Source organism: Xiphophorus maculatus, chromosome 18, assembly GCF_002775205.1.
Source record: "Xiphophorus maculatus strain JP 163 A chromosome 18, X_maculatus-5.0-male, whole genome shotgun sequence".
Taxonomy (NCBI): Eukaryota; Metazoa; Chordata; class Actinopteri; order Cyprinodontiformes; family Poeciliidae; genus Xiphophorus; species Xiphophorus maculatus.
This window is the reverse complement of record NC_036460.1, coordinates 25,343,460-25,358,911: the sequence shown is the minus strand read 5'-3', so window position 1 is coordinate 25,358,911 and position 15,452 is coordinate 25,343,460. Positions and strand designations below refer to the sequence as shown.

Below are 15,452 nucleotides of genomic sequence, written 5' to 3'. Positions count from 1 at the left end.
GCCACAGTGGCGGGTGCGTTACTCCAATTTACTCGCCACTTCATACTTTTACCCGCATTTGGCCAGTGGCGGGTGCTAATTTCCACCCCCAGAACTTTATGCAGAAAACAGTGAAAAAAAAAAAACCCCTAGTACAATGCATATATTTTTCAGAGAATAACACGTAAAATGCACAGCACATACACGGATCAGTGCTTCTCAATTTTGAGATATTTTTTAGTTTTCAGTTAAGCTTTAGCTTTTGTTAGAAATGTCAGAGATACCAATTCTTCTAAAATATAAAGCAATATTTCCGGATGGCTACAGTCATTTTCAATACATTAGAATTTACAGTCCAATTAGGCTTATTTTTAATTAAATTACCTTCTGAAATAACCTCTATGCAGGTATTAAAGGTATTTTTCATAGAGCCCACTTTCCTACGTAAAAAAAAAACTTAAAATACTGTGGCAGTCAGTTCTCTGTGTGCGGCCTTGATGTATTTTCCAAGCTATTAGGCAGTTCTCATTTATTTTAGAAGGGACCATTAATATCGCAAAATATGTCAGCAATACATTAAAAGTACACAATGGTTGAAAGAATCCCATTGTCATTGACTGGTACATTTTTCTTTAATTATTCTCCCTTTTCTTTAACATTCATTCATTTAGCATGATAAGGGACAACAGCTATGTATTTTGATTTTGATATCTTCAGAGGTTTATGAAATAATCAGTTTTTTTGTGATCGTCTTGGGCCCCATTGAAATGAATGGAACATCTCATAATTTAAGACAAATTCTGCTAAAATCTTTACGCTCTTTCACAGCTAACTACCTCCACGTACTCTCAGCTAGAAACTGAAATTAAAATTAAAATTTAGTCATACTCTTCAACTATTTATGTTTATTTAAGCTTTTTCACGTCTTTTACAGATTTAATAAAATTTGTCTTCAAGCTTTTGCTCACATTATGATCAGTCTTCCAATAAATAAATAAACACTGGTTGCTCTGGTCGCTAAGCAATTAAGCTTTTAGAATGCTGAGGGTTCCCAAACAAATTCTTCTAGCTTGCTCATATTTCACTCTTTCTGCATACATTATACACCAAAACATAGGTTTCTCCATTGGGAAGCAGAAAATGTGACTGTCATTTATGTGACATTTACAGATTCATGGCAATGGCCAAGAGGAAGTAAGGAATAATCCGATCCTCTGTCTGCTTCATTGTATGCCTGATGGAAAACTTCCACCTTTCGCCTGGTGCTTCTTCCCCATGCGTAAAACCCATAACTCTCTGCTAATAAGTAGAGAACCCTCCATGGAAGGAAGGCTTTTTGGTCAAAAATACGCTAACAAATTAATGTTGACAATAAAAATGTAAACCAATTTAAATATTTTAAATCAAATAAAGAATCTGAAGCAATTTTGAAATTGCAGCTCAGAGGAGGAGGGTTAGGGTTAGGGTTAGGGTTTTTCACAGCTGAATGACTGCCCCGATTTCTAAAAAATGCATGAAAGAATCAAGGCAACACTCTAGATATGTTTTTGATGAAGGAATAACACTGTAACATGATGTAAAGCTTTTAACTCCCCACCCCCCTGGTCAATTTTACATAATACGGTCCCTTTTAATGAATAAGTGGTCAGATCTTTCATAGTATGTCTCTGGACTTGCTTGGGTTTTTACTCATATTCAAACCTTGGGAGTAGGGTTATTATTTCTAATAATTTCAGTGAAGATAAGAAATAAAGTGGGGAAAAAGGATGAAAGAGAAAAAACAGGAAGAAGACACGCCTCGAAGCGTAAACACACAGAGATCATCCAATTAACACTGTCCATCTCAGGCTGCTGGTAAAGAATCAGCTCTCCTCCTCTGACAGAAAAAAGAATGATATAAGAAGGATAAAACACACATTGCATGCACATGAGGGATGGGCATCTCAGCTTTGTTTATGCCAGCTTTGGCATCGGCCTTGTGTCTGTTTGAGGTTAGAACTGTGGTTGGTTGGGGTGGGTCTGACGGTAATGCTGATGGGGTTAATATTGAGGGGGGTTCATCTTTGAAGTGCACCTTGCAGGGTTCTGCTCATTTACCTGCCTTCTCAATGGAGGGCGACTACATTATTGGAGGCGTTTTCTCAATCCATGCCAACATGCACATGGTAGATAACAACTACACCACAGCTCCCGAGCCTCTGAGGTGCACAGGGAGGTTAGTAATTGAGTAGAGGGTGGAAATGATGTTGAACTGAAAAGCTGAGATTTTTTTTCATCATTGACATAGGCTGTGATAATATGTCTTAGTTGAATTTTTCTGTTTTAAAATTCTGTTTTTAAAACTTTTAAAGTTTTTAATAACTTTAAAAGAATGAAAATAAACTTTCTCGGGTTCGGCTTTATTGAAAAAGATGGTTCCTAATCTTTTACTTTGAACTGATGTGTACTGTATTAGTCCAGCGACATTTTCTTTTGGATTGCTTTGTAGGCTACACATTCATACTTTGTGTGTGCAGAATAGACCCTCGAGAACTGCGCTTCTCTCGTGCGATGATCTTTGCCATTGAGGAAATAAACAACAGCACAGAGCTGCTGCCCGGTGTGAAGCTGGGATATCAGATCCACGATTCTTGCGCATCTGTGCCTGTCACTGTGCATGCGGCGTTTCAGCTAGCGAACGGAAATGACTCTGTGTTTTACACAGCTGATGAATGCTCTCAGTCTGGCGCCGTAATGGCTGTTATTGGGGAATCTGGATCCACTCCATCCATCAGTATGTCTCGTGTTATCGGGTCCTTCAAGATTCCTCAGGTGAATAGCTCGTACTCTGCTCGTTCTCTGCCTAATGAAATTGCCTCTCTCCTGCTGTAATTGTTACGCACATAAGCTTCATTTGATTTTTTTGTTTTAGGTGAGCCACTACGCCACTTGTGCCTGCCTGTCGGATAAGAAGCACTATCCAACCTTTTTCAGAACCATCCCCAGTGATCAGTACCAAGCTGATGCCCTGGCCAAGCTGGTGAAACACTTTGGCTGGACTTGGATAGGCGCCGTCCGGTCGGACTCGGATTATGGAAATAACGGCATGGCAGCTTTTCTTGAGGCGGCGCTCAGAGAGGGGATCTGCGTGGAGTACTCTGAATCCTTCTATCGGACCAACCCACGCAGTAAAATCCAAAGAGTCGCTGACGTCATCCGGAGGTTTCTGTATCTGCTGCATGTATACTTTGTATCGAAGTGTTTCAGAAAATTAGACAAATATTTAATTAAAGAAACTGATTTGCCTCATACAATTGCAAAAAATCCAGCTATATGTTACATAATACACTAACAATTTCTCCTCAGATCAACATCAACCGTAGTTGTGGCATTTGCAGCTCCAGGCGACATGAAATTTCTTTTAGAGGAGCTGGCTCTGGACCCCCCTCCACCTCGCCAGTGGATTGGAAGTGAGGCTTGGGTAACGGACCCACACCTGATGAGTTTCAGTTTCTGTGCGGGGGCAGTCGGTGTTGCCATCCAGCAATCAGTCATTCCCGGCCTAAGAGACTTCCTTCTCAACCTTTCTCCCCCACAAGTGGCTGCCTCTTCAGTGCTGTCTGAGTTCTGGGAGGATTCATTCAACTGCAAGCTGAAAAGTGAGAACGTTTACTCGCATTTTCCTAAAAAGTAAATGTACAAAGTGGAAACAAATGCACCTAAAGTGATTATCTGTTTCAGCATATGCAACCCAGAACATATTCAGAGAGAAAAATAGTCTAATTACTTTTAAAACAATACCTTATTATTTTTTCTATTGAAAAACACCCCCCAAAAACTTTTAATGTTGTTCCACAATAATTCAGCAAAACGTTTTTAACTACCCAGAATGACATTTTTTTTTATGTGTATAGGGATTAATCCCACCTTTTAACATTGCAGATAAAACATCATGAGATCTTTCAAGACGCCCTCAGAAAGTTTTGTTGCATTTTTGATAAGTTTTGGTCTTATCTTTCCATGTCATTAGGTTCTGATCCAGACAAAAGGACCTGTGACGGAACGGAAGACATTAAAAAACTCTCTAACCCGTACACGGAAACATCTCAGTTAAGAATCACCAACATGGCATATAAGGCTGTTTATGCAATAGCACATGCCATTCACAATGCAGTTTGCCTGAAAACAAATGAAACCATACACTGTGACAAACACATTAAACTGGAACCAAACCAGGTCTGATAGAATAGAGAGTGATTTTAAACAATTTCTTTGACAATACATTCGTCATTATTTTTGTTACATGGCATTTAAATGTAATCTTTCTTTCCCCTTAAAACTGTGTTGCTTCACAGGTTTTCTCAGAGCTGAAGAAAGTAAATTTTTCCAGAAATGGTTATCATGTGTCATTTGACTCTAATGGGGATCCAGTGGCTTTTTATGAGCTGGTAAACTGGCAGAAGAGTGACAGAGGAGTTATTAAACTGGTAAAAGTGGGATATTATGATGCATCACTGCAAAAGGGCCAGCAGTTTCACATCAATTGGAACATAACCTGGTTGGAGGATAGCACTCAAGTAATGGGACAATACAGAAACTATTAAACAGCTAAACCATTGCTTCATTGTTGATACTTGAGAACATTATTTGTTTTGTGATGCAGGTTCCAGTGTCAGTTTGCTCAGAGAGTTGTCCTCCAGGAACTCGTAAAGTGTTGCAGAAAGGAAAACCAATCTGCTGCTATGACTGTATACCATGTCCTGAAGGAGAGATCAGTAATATGACAGGTAATGTTAAACATTTCTAAACACCAGCTCAGCTTGGCAAAAAATATCAATGAGTTAACAAATGTGTTTGCTTTATATTTTAGATTCTCCTGATTGCTTCCCATGCCCCAAAGAGTTCTGGCCAAATGCAGAGAGAAATGCTTGTCTTACTAAACCTGTGGAGTTTCTTTCCTTCGATGAAATCCTGTCAATAATCTTGGCTGTAGTCTCAATTAGTGGAGCCTGTCTGGCCATCATTACAGCAGTGATCTTCTTCTATTACAGAACAACTCCAATTGTCAGAGCCAACAACTCTGAGCTGAGCTTCCTGCTGCTCTTCTCTCTGACTCTGTGTTTCTTATGTTCATTAACTTTCATTGGAGCCCCCTCTGAGTGGTCCTGCATGCTGCGGCACACAGCGTTTGGCATCACATTTGTTCTCTGTATCTCCTGTGTTCTTGGGAAAACTATAGTGGTTCTAATGGCCTTTAAAGCTACACTTCCTGGTAGTAATACAATGAAATGGTTTGGTCCTGTACAACAAAGAATGACTGTATTATCTTTTACATTTATTCAAGTTTTAATATGTATCATTTGGTTGGTTGTGAGTCCTCCCTTCCCAGTGAAAAATCTGACCACCTACAAGGAGAAGATCATCCTGGAATGTGCGTTAGGCTCTGCTGTTGGTTTCTGGGCTGTGCTCGGCTACATCGGCCTGCTGGCTGTGTTTTGCTTTGTGTTAGCTGTTCTAGCTCGGAAACTACCTGATAATTTTAACGAAGCCAAGATGATAACCTTCAGCATGTTGATATTCTGTGCAGTCTGGATCACCTTCATCCCAGCTTATGTCAGCTCTCCTGGAAAATTTACTGTGGCTGTGGAGATATTTGCTATTCTGGCCTCCAGTTTTGGACTGATACTGTGTATATTTGCTCCAAAGTGTTTCATTATTTTGTTTCAGCCAGAAAAAAACACTAAGAAAAGTTTGATGAACAAAAGTTAAGTTTCCCATTTACATTGTTTGGAAACAATATGGTTGAGTTGTTTCATGGCAATATATCAACTATACATCAACATTTGTAAGCAGTGTAAATAATAATGACTTTGTTTTTTTTCTCCATATATGTCTGAATTTACTGCTCTTAACCATGACTTGTACTAAAAACAACAAGCAACACCCATGTACAAAATGTACCAAGGCTAAACGTCAATTGTTTTCTTAAAACATTAAGCCATAATCATCAGAGCTACAATAAAGACTTGAAGGTGTCACTACGTGTAATGAATCTGTATAATTCATGACGTTTTGAAATAGGTGAACATTTTTACAATATTGTAACTCTTTTGCTATTTCCCTGTATGTATTTCCATGGTACACTGGAAATTTTTCATTATTAAATAAAGAGGATCTTGTCTGAAATATTAACAAAACTTTCAGTAAAAATAAGCCTTTTGATTTCTGCAAAAATAACAAACCAAAATCTGCCAGGGGTATGAATAATGTGGCGATTAACTTTATGCAACCCGGCCATAATTGTCAAACCTCTTGTTCTTTGACATCTCAATTTTACCCCCTGAAAAGGTACATTTTGCACTTGATAGTTTATCAAAACCAAAGCAAAAAACCCCTCAATTGTCTGAAAATGAGCAATGCATATAAAGCAGTAGGTACATACAGTAATTCCCGACTGTTGTTTATACTAACAATGTGCAGCACATGAAAAAAAATAAAAGGAATAGCCTCACAAGTTTTCAGAAAACCAGAATGTCCTTTACAATGCCAGACTTGAAGTTTCATGCTAAGAATCTTAAACCTCACAAAGCAGCAATATGTTCATAAAACTAAGGTCCAGTACATTGCGGATTTGATCAGTGTTAATATCAACAACAAAACAAAGACGTACGTAGAAAAAACTTAAACATGACGGTCATCCAATTAAAAGCCTTGATCTCAGCCTATTGTGCGTCGACATTCACTCCAGTCTCCCGCGACAAACAACGAACGTATATAGAAAAGCTGAAACACGCCTTCATGCTCTTCAGGGATGGGAGTCTCAGCTTTGTGTCTTGGCCTGGCATTGGCTCTGAGTCTGCTTGATGTGAACATGGTTGTTGGTCTTGTTGAATCTGCCAATAGGCTGGAAAAATCAGTGCGTCTTCCATCCAGCGATGCTGGTTTGATGGCTACTCGGTCTTCAGCGTGCACCCTACAGGGTGGCGCTCATACGCCTGCATTCTCTGAGGATGGGGACTACCTCATTGGAGGTGTTTATTCTATCCACCACTACATGCACACAGTGGACAACAACTACAACACAGTGCCTCAGACTCTAAGCTGCATAGGGAGGTTAGTAAGTGAGGAGGTGGAAATGATGTTACATTCTGGTTAAATTATTATTTTTTCTCCCCCCTGTAGCATCAGCTATTATTTATTTCATATTGTATAAAAATGCATGACATGTATTTTCTTATTTTAATATGACGGCTGTTCTATCAGAGCGAAATCATCACTTGTAAAGCTGCCTTTTTTCTTCCTTTAAAACAAAGTGCTTATGAACATTTATTTTAAATGAAGAAATAAATACATTAAGATTGATTATTAGAATGTCTACATCGTTTTGAACTTTGCAACAACATGTATTGGCCAGGCAACATATTTCTATGCATATTATCATGATGTTTTGTAACAATATACTAATTATCCTTGTTCTTTTTAATTCTGTTGTGTGTGCAGTGTGGACCCCCGTGGTTTGCGCCTCACTCGAGCAATGATCTTTGCCATTGAGCAGATCAATAACAGCACAGAGCTGCTGCCAGGAGTCAAACTGGGATATCAAATCTACGACCCGTGTGCCTCCATCCCTGTGGCCATGCATGCAGCAATTCAGCTGCTAAACGGCAATGACTCTGTGTTTAATTCAGGCGACAACTGTTCTCACTCTGGTGTGGTGATGGCTGTGGTTGGTGAGTTTGGATCCACGGCGTCCATGAGCATATCACGTGTTACGGTACCGTTTAACATTCCCCTGGTAAATAATTAACATTTTTCCAAAATGAAATATTCTGCTTCTTTGATTATCTTTATAGGCTTCATTGTTTTCTTTATTTTTTTGTTTTATTTTGTTTTTTTAGGTGAGTCCCTACTCCACATGTGCCTGCCTTTCAGATAAGAAACAGTATCCAAATTTTTTCAGAACCATTCCCAGTGATCAGTTTCAAGCTGACGCTCTGGCCAAGCTGGTGAAACACTTTGGCTGGACTTGGATTGGAGCCATCCGGTCGGACTCAGATTATGGAAATAACGGCATGGCAGCTTTTCTAGACGTTGCACTCCGAGAGGGGATCTGCGTGGAGTACTCTGAAGCCTTTTATCGGACCAACCCGCGCAGCAAAATCAAAAGAGTTGCCGATATTATCAGAAGGTTTCTGTGTGGCCTACATATGTGCCTTGCATTGATGTGCATCATCAAATCTGATAAATATTTTATTAAACCAAATTATTGATTTTATTATGATTTATTAAAAATAAGCTATATGTTAGATTGCATAAATGCATTTTATGTCTCTCCAGGTCAACATCAAAAGTTGTGGTGGCTTTTACAGCAATTGGAGACATGAAGATCCTGTTAGAGGAGCTGGCTCAGGAGCCTCCTCCGCCTCGCCAGTGGGTTGGAAGTGAGGCCTGGATAACCGAACCTCAACTGCCGAGCTACACTTTCTGTGCAGGGGCCATCGGAGTTGCCATCCAGCGATCTGTCATGCCTGGCTTTAGAGACTTCCTCCTGGATCTCTCTCCATCAGAAGTGCGTGGCTCATCAGTGCTGACTGAGTTCTGGGAGGATGCGTTCAACTGCAGCCTGACAGAAAGTGAGCTGTTGTTTTTGTTGTTGCTGTTTTTTGTAAATGAACATATTTGAAACCCAAAAAGGTCCATATGTTGCTTGTTTAATTTTTTTTATAAAGGAATGGAAGTCAAAAACTTTTGTGTCATGTATATGAATTATTTCGATTTCATACTTAAGTGTATTCAACTCTGCACAAAAATAAAGAGACAAACACTCTTTCTTAAGAGTCACCATTCTGGATCTTTTTCTGTACTTTTAGGTAACCGTACATCCAAAAGAATGTGTAATGGACAAGAGGACTTGACGACACTCCAGAGTCCGTACACTGATACATCTCAGCTGAGGATTTCAAACATGATGTACAAGGCTGTCTATGCAATAGCACATGCTATTCATAATGCATTGTTTCAAAAAGTAAATTTCACCCTTCTTCAAACCCAAAGGTTGGAGTCAAAAGAGGTCTGGGAATAAAACACTATATTGAATTGAAATATAATTCTAATGAAAAATGCTTTACTTTAAATCTTCTAATCTTTATTGCTTTGCAACTCAACAGGTTTTTACTGAGCTTAAGCAAGTCAACTTTTCCCAAAATGGTTACCATGTGTCATTTGATGGGAATGGGGATCCAGTGGCTTTCTTTGAATTGGTGAACTGGCAGAAGAATGAGAGAGGAGCCATTGAGCCGGTAACAGTGGGGTTTTATGATGCATCGCTGCCAGAAGGCCAGAAGTTTCGTATCAACAGGAAAATAACCTGGGTCGAAGGTGGCACTCAAGTAATTATAAATGTTCAAGAAATACAAATGTGTTGTGCTCCTTCTGAATTTATTTTGCTCAAATTTGCACATTTTTCGGTTTCAGGTTCCAGTGTCAGTTTGCTCAGAGAGTTGTCCTCCAGGAACTCGTAAAGTGTTGCAGAAAGGAAAACCAATCTGCTGCTATGACTGTATACCATGTCCTGAAGGAGAGATCAGTAATATGACAGGTAGAATCTATTTTTTATAATTCAAATTTTAACCATGCTATACTTAAATACTAAGAATATATTAAAATGTGCTTTTTAGATTCTCCTGATTGCTCCCCATGTCCCAGAGAGTTCTGGCCAAATGCAAAGAGAGATGCTTGTTTCCACAAACCTGTGGAGTTTCTTTCCTTCGATGAAGTCCTGTCAATCATCCTGGCTGTATTCTCCATCAGTGGAGCCTTTCTTGCTGTCATTACAGCAGTGATCTTCTTCTATTACAGAACAACTCCAATTGTCAGAGCCAACAACTCTGAGCTGAGCTTCCTGCTGCTCTTCTCTCTGACTCTGTGTTTCTTATGTTCATTAACTTTCATTGGAGCCCCCTCTGAGTGGTCCTGCATGCTGCGGCACACAGCGTTTGGCATCACATTTGTTCTCTGTATCTCCTGTGTTCTTGGGAAAACTGTAGTGGTTCTAATGGCCTTTAAAGCTACACTTCCTGGTAGTAATGCAATGAAATGGTTTGGACCTCTACAACAAAGAATGACTGTAGTGTCTTTTACATTTATTCAGGTTATAATATGTATCATTTGGTTGGTTGTGAGTCCTCCTTTCCCAGTGAAAAATCTGACCACCTACAAGGAGAAGATCATCCTGGAATGTGCGTTAGGCTCTGCTGTTGGTTTCTGGGCTGTGCTCGGCTACATCGGCCTGCTGGCTGTGTTTTGCTTTGTGTTAGCTGTTCTAGCTCGGAAACTACCTGATAATTTCAACGAAGCCAAGATGATAACCTTCAGCATGTTGATATTCTGTGCAGTCTGGATCACCTTCATCCCAGCTTATGTCAGCTCTCCTGGAAAATTTACTGTGGCTGTGGAGATATTTGCTATTCTGGCCTCCAGTTTTGGACTGATACTGTGTATATTTGCTCCAAAGTGTTTCATCATTTTGTTTCAGCCAGAAAAAAACACCAAGAAATATTTAATGAACAAAAGTTAAGTATCCCTTTTACATTGTTTGGAAACAATATGGTTGAGTTGTTTCAAGGTAATATATCAACTATATATCAACATTTGTAAGCAGTGTAAATATTAATGACTTTGTTTTTTTCTATATATATGTCTGAATTTACTGCTCTTAACCATGACTTGTACTAAAAACAACAAGCAACACTCATGTACAAAATGTACCAAGGCTAAACGTCAGTTGTTTTCTTAAAACATTAAGCCATCATCTTCAGAACTACAATAAAGACTTGAATTTGCCACTATGTGTAATGAATCTGTATAATTCATGACTTTTTGAAATAGGTGAACATTTTTACAATATATATTTTTTACATTTTTTTCTCCAAAGAGTTTGTGCGGTGCTTGTGGCTCGTATTTTTTGTGACAGTAGGCAGACAGGAAAGAGGGTACGACATGCGGCAAAGGTCACCGGGACCGGGAGTCGAACCCACGACGGCCACGTCGAGGACTAAAGCCTCCAAAGTTGGGGAGTGCTAACCCCCTGCGCCACCTTAACACGCCCAACGTTTTTACAATATTTTTGACTCTTTTTCTATATCCCTGTATGTCTTTGACTATGAAACACTGAAAAGAGGATCTTGTCTGTCTGAAATATTAACAAAACTTTCAGTAAGAATAAGCCTTTTGATTTCTTCAAAAATAACAAACCTAAATCTTCCAGGAGTATGAATAATCTGGGGATTAACTTAATGCAACCAGGCCATAATTGTCAAATCTCTTGCGTTTTGACATGGGGATACGAAAAGCACTCCAGGCTGGACATGATAAACAAATGGCTGATGAAAACCTACTCTGCCAGCTCAGTGACCTTCATCAATAACCTCTGGAACTATTGGCAGCGCTTTCACCTTTTTGGAAGAGGCGGACGCAATCTTAATAAACATGGGATAAAGCTACTCACTGCAAACCTCTTTCATTCTATCAACAAGGACAGCAACTTGATCATTGCTTCAGAAGAACAGGCTCAAGGATGTCTGACTAGGATGGAACCCTCTGCTTATCAGGAGCAACCAGTTCCAAAACAAGCTGATACAACATCGACTGAAGACGGAGCGACTGGTTCCCTTCCTCCTCCCCCCCTCACTCTCTGCTCACCCACTCATTCACAGGATTCACAAAATACCTTTGAAGAAATGTCTTCTGGACCGGAGTTTCTTAAATTTACAGATGGAATGAATCAACAGGTTTTACTTGGGATGTCTCTACTTAGCGCTCACGTAGCAGACCTCACTTCATTTAAGCCACCTGACTCTAATTTCCCAGAGGATCCATCACTCTGTGTTTCTGAGGTCTGAGGCCGGGGTCCAGATTTTAGCTTTACACCTGTCTTCCTCCAGAATGTGTCTGGCCCCCCGGCACCTCAGAACAGGACATTACCTGTCCAGATCACTACAAGAAAATTTACAAAAAACAGAAACATAAAATACAGCTGTTTTAATTCAAACATCAGACTGTTCCCCTGCCTAAAGGAACCCCAGACTGAAGAACTCTTGGCCTCCAAGTCTCTTAAACTAGCTCTTTTAAATACAAGATCTCTCTGTGCTAAAGCTCTATTAATTAATGATTTCATCACTGAGCATAATGTTGATGTTATGTTTCTGACAGAAACATGGTTGAATGACAGTAATGAACTGATCGTACTAATTGAATCTGCGCCTCCTAACTACAATTTCTTCAGTGAGAATAGAAAACACAAAAAAGGAGGAGGCGTGGCTTCAATATTTAAGAATACGATAAACTGTAGTAAAATCTCTTTGGGTCACTTCACCTCTTTTGAGTATCTTGGAATTGAGGTTAAAGGCCACAAACGAACTTTGACAGTAACTCCGTACAAAACTCCAACTTTTGTGGAAAATTTCTATACTGACTTGAATGAACTTCTATCTCTTATATGTATTGATTATGATTGTTTAATAATTGTCGGTGATTTCAACATTCATGTTGACAAAAGCTTGCTAATATTTTTGAGACTTTTGGTCTAACACAACATGTGAAACAAGCAACACACACTCAAGGACACACACTGGACCTGGTTATCAGTAAGGGCGTGAATATTTCCAATGTCTCTGTAACTGATGTCGCCCTGTCGGATCACTTCCTGTTATTTTTGAAAGTTCTTTATCTTTTAACCCACTTGGACAAACAGCAACCATCACAAAACGTTCTCTCACTGAAAACACAGCAGAAACATTTAATCAAATCTACTCTTCTTCCTCACCCTTAAGCTGTAATGACGAAGATAAGTTGGTAGATGATTTTCAGTCTAAAGTTTCAGATATTATTGATTCCATTGCCCTAATTAAAATGAAGGTTGTGTCTGGTAAAAAGAAATCTCCATGGAGAAATATACAAACAGTTAGATCTGCAAGACAACTCTGCCGTAGGGCAGAACGAAAATGGAGTAAAACTCAACTCCACGTTCATTGTGACATCTATAAAGAAAGACTACGTAACTATCATTTAACACTAAAACATGCAAGAGAGGCTTTCTTTGCAGATGTCATAAACAAAAACATTAACAATGCTCGAGCTTTATTTGCAACAGTTGACAGAATCACAAACCCTCCTGTGACGTTACCGCCTGAATTCCAATGTATTGCCACCTGCAACCAGTTTTCCAGCTTCTTTTCAGAGAAAATTCAAAAAATCAGAGGATTAATCTGTACATCCACTATAAAGCCAGTACCAATGCTGTGACCAAATAAAACAAATACAGGAAAAACGACCCAATTTCAACTACTTAATTATAAAACCCTACAGGAAATTATAAGTCAACTAAGCTCCAGTTCCTGCTGTCTGGATGTTTTACCCACACATTTCTTTAAGAAAGTCCTGCCTGGTATTGCTACTGATCTGATCCAAATAGTAAACTCATCGCTCTCATCAGGCGTTTTCCCCCAGGCTTTGAAAACAGCAGTAATCAAACCACTTATAAAAAAGAACAATCTGGACAAATTACTAATGCAGAATTACAGGCCGATCTCCAACCTCCCATTCATCAACAAAGTTATTGAAAACGCTGTGTGTAAACAATTAACTAGCTTCCTAACTATAACCAACCGCTTTGACTCCTTCCAGTCTGGTTTTCGTGCTCACCACAGCACAGAGATCGCCCTCATAAAAGTGTCCAATGACATCCATATAAATACAGACTGTGGGAGAACCACAGTGCTGGTTCTGTTGGACTTCAGTGCAGCTTTCGATACTGTTGACCAGGACATATTACTGAATCGACTAGAGAGTTGGGTCGGACTCTCTGGTCCAGTGCTTAACTGGTTTGAATCCTACATAAAGAACAGGGATTTTTTGTTTCAATTGGAAACTTCTCATGAAAGAGGTCAAAGGTCACATGTGGGGTACCCCAAGGTTCAATCCTAGAACCCCTTTTATTCAATATTTATATGCTCCCACTAGCTCAGGTTATAACAGGAAATAATATTAGCTACCATAACTATGCAGATGACACACAGCTCTACATTACGATGTCACCAGGTGACTCAGAGCCCATCCAATCACTGAACAGATGCTTAGAACAGATAAATGTGTGGATGTGCCAAAACTTTCTCCAGCTGAACAGAAACAAAACTGAAGTTATTATTTTTGGACATAAAGAGGAATGATCTACAGTAGAGTCAATGCGCAGCTTCATTTATTACAACTAAAAACCAGCTATCAGCCCGAAACCTGGGAGTAGTGATGGACTCTGACCTGAACCTCCAGAGCCACATAAAGACAGTTACAAAGTCGGCCTTCTATCACCTGAAGAACATTAGAGGACTAATGTCTCAGCAAAATCTAGAGAAACTCATCCATGCGTTCATCTTCAGTCGTATTGATTATTGCAACAGCGTCTTCACTGATCTGTCCAACAAATCAGTTAAACAGCTGCAGCTGATCCAGAATGCTGCTGCTCACGTTCTCACTAAAACCAGGAAGATAGAGCACATAACACCAGTTTTAAAGTCCCTACACTGGCTCCCTATAGCTCAAATAATAGACTTTAAAATACTGTTGTTAGTTTATAAATCAGTGAACAGCTTAGCACCACAAAACATTAAACATCTGCTGTTGTTGTATCAACCTTCCAGACCTCTCAGGTCTTCCGGTTCTGGTCTGCTCTGCATCCCCAGAACCAGAACCAAATGAGCAGAAGCAGCTTTCAGCATCTATGCACCACAAATTTGGAACAAACTTCCAGAAAACTGTAAAACAGCTGAAACACTGACTTCTTTTAAATCTCGACTAAAAACCCACCTGTTTAGAATTGTATTTGAAATGTAATCAATTACAAATTTATTGATGGAACTTGACTTAATGCTTTGTTTTGATTGTTGATCCTATGTTGCATTGGGTTTCTGTGTTTGTAATGATGTAAAGCACTTTGAAATGCATTGCTGCTGAAATGTGCTATACAAATAAAATTTGATTGATTGATTGATTGATCTCAAATTTTACCCCCTGAAAAGGTACATTTTGCACTTGATAGTTTATCAAAACCAAAGCAAAAAACCCCCTCAATTGTCTGAAAATGAGCAATGCGTATAAAGCAGTAGGTACATACAATAATTCCCGACTGCTGTTTATACTAACAATGTGAAGCACATGACAACTTTTCAGAAAACCAGAATTTCCTTTACAATGCCAGACTTGAAGTTTCATGCTAAGAATCTTAAACCTCACGAAGCAGCAATATGTTCATAAAACTAAGGTCCAGTACATTGCGGATTTGATCAGTGTTAATATCAACAACAAAACAAAGACGTACGTAGAAAAAACTTAAACATGACGGTCATCCAATTAAAAGCCTTGATCTCAGCCTATTGTGCGTCGACATTCACTCCAGTCTCCCGCGACAAACAACGAACGTATATAGAAAAGCTGAAACACGC

The 15,452-nt window shown here is 39.3% G+C and overlaps 2 protein-coding genes across 3 annotated transcripts; both read left to right on the top strand.

Moving 5' to 3' along the window:
• The first annotated feature begins 2,529 nt into the window (after positions 1–2,529).
• On the top strand, positions 2,530–5,996 carry LOC102222519 (extracellular calcium-sensing receptor-like). 2 transcript variants are annotated; one of them, XM_023351908.1, is made up of 7 exons: positions 2,530–2,790; positions 2,891–3,180; positions 3,325–3,617; positions 3,989–4,194; positions 4,314–4,535; positions 4,622–4,745; positions 4,829–5,996. In XM_023351908.1, the coding sequence occupies exons 1-7, from the start codon at positions 2,530–2,532 to the stop codon at positions 5,725–5,727; spliced, it is 2,295 nt and encodes a 764-aa protein (XP_023207676.1). In that variant the 3' UTR covers positions 5,728–5,996. The 2 variants fall into 2 exon arrangements, 1 of the variants encoding a protein (XP_023207676.1); XR_002754379.1 differs by lacking the exons at positions 3,989–4,194; positions 4,314–4,535 and having other exon boundaries at positions 4,829–4,905.
• A 1,484-nt stretch (positions 5,997–7,480) lies between these two features.
• LOC111612054 (extracellular calcium-sensing receptor-like) lies at positions 7,481–10,691 on the top strand. The gene is made up of 7 exons (XM_023351910.1): positions 7,481–7,753; positions 7,857–8,146; positions 8,296–8,591; positions 8,829–9,028; positions 9,126–9,347; positions 9,433–9,556; positions 9,636–10,691. Exons 1-7 carry the CDS (start codon positions 7,493–7,495, stop codon positions 10,532–10,534), a joined length of 2,292 nt encoding a protein of 763 aa, XP_023207678.1. The 5' UTR covers positions 7,481–7,492; the 3' UTR covers positions 10,535–10,691.
• Positions 10,692–15,452: the final 4,761 nt, after the last annotated feature.

Excerpts from the sequence above, each read along its gene's own strand:
- LOC102222519 (XM_023351908.1), top strand. The coding sequence starts at position 2,530 with ATGATCTTTGCCATTGAGGAAATAAACAACAGCACAGAGCTGCTGCCC. Across the intron at positions 3,181-3,324 it reads GTCGCTGACGTCATCCGGAG|ATCAACATCAACCGTAGTTG; the intron begins GTTTCTGTATCT and ends ATTTCTCCTCAG. Across the intron at positions 4,536-4,621 it reads GGTTGGAGGATAGCACTCAA|GTTCCAGTGTCAGTTTGCTC; the intron begins GTAATGGGACAA and ends TTTGTGATGCAG.
- LOC111612054 (XM_023351910.1), top strand. The coding sequence starts at position 7,493 with ATGATCTTTGCCATTGAGCAGATCAATAACAGCACAGAGCTGCTGCCA. Across the intron at positions 7,754-7,856 it reads TACCGTTTAACATTCCCCTG|GTGAGTCCCTACTCCACATG; the intron begins GTAAATAATTAA and ends TTGTTTTTTTAG. Across the intron at positions 9,348-9,432 it reads GGGTCGAAGGTGGCACTCAA|GTTCCAGTGTCAGTTTGCTC; the intron begins GTAATTATAAAT and ends TTTCGGTTTCAG.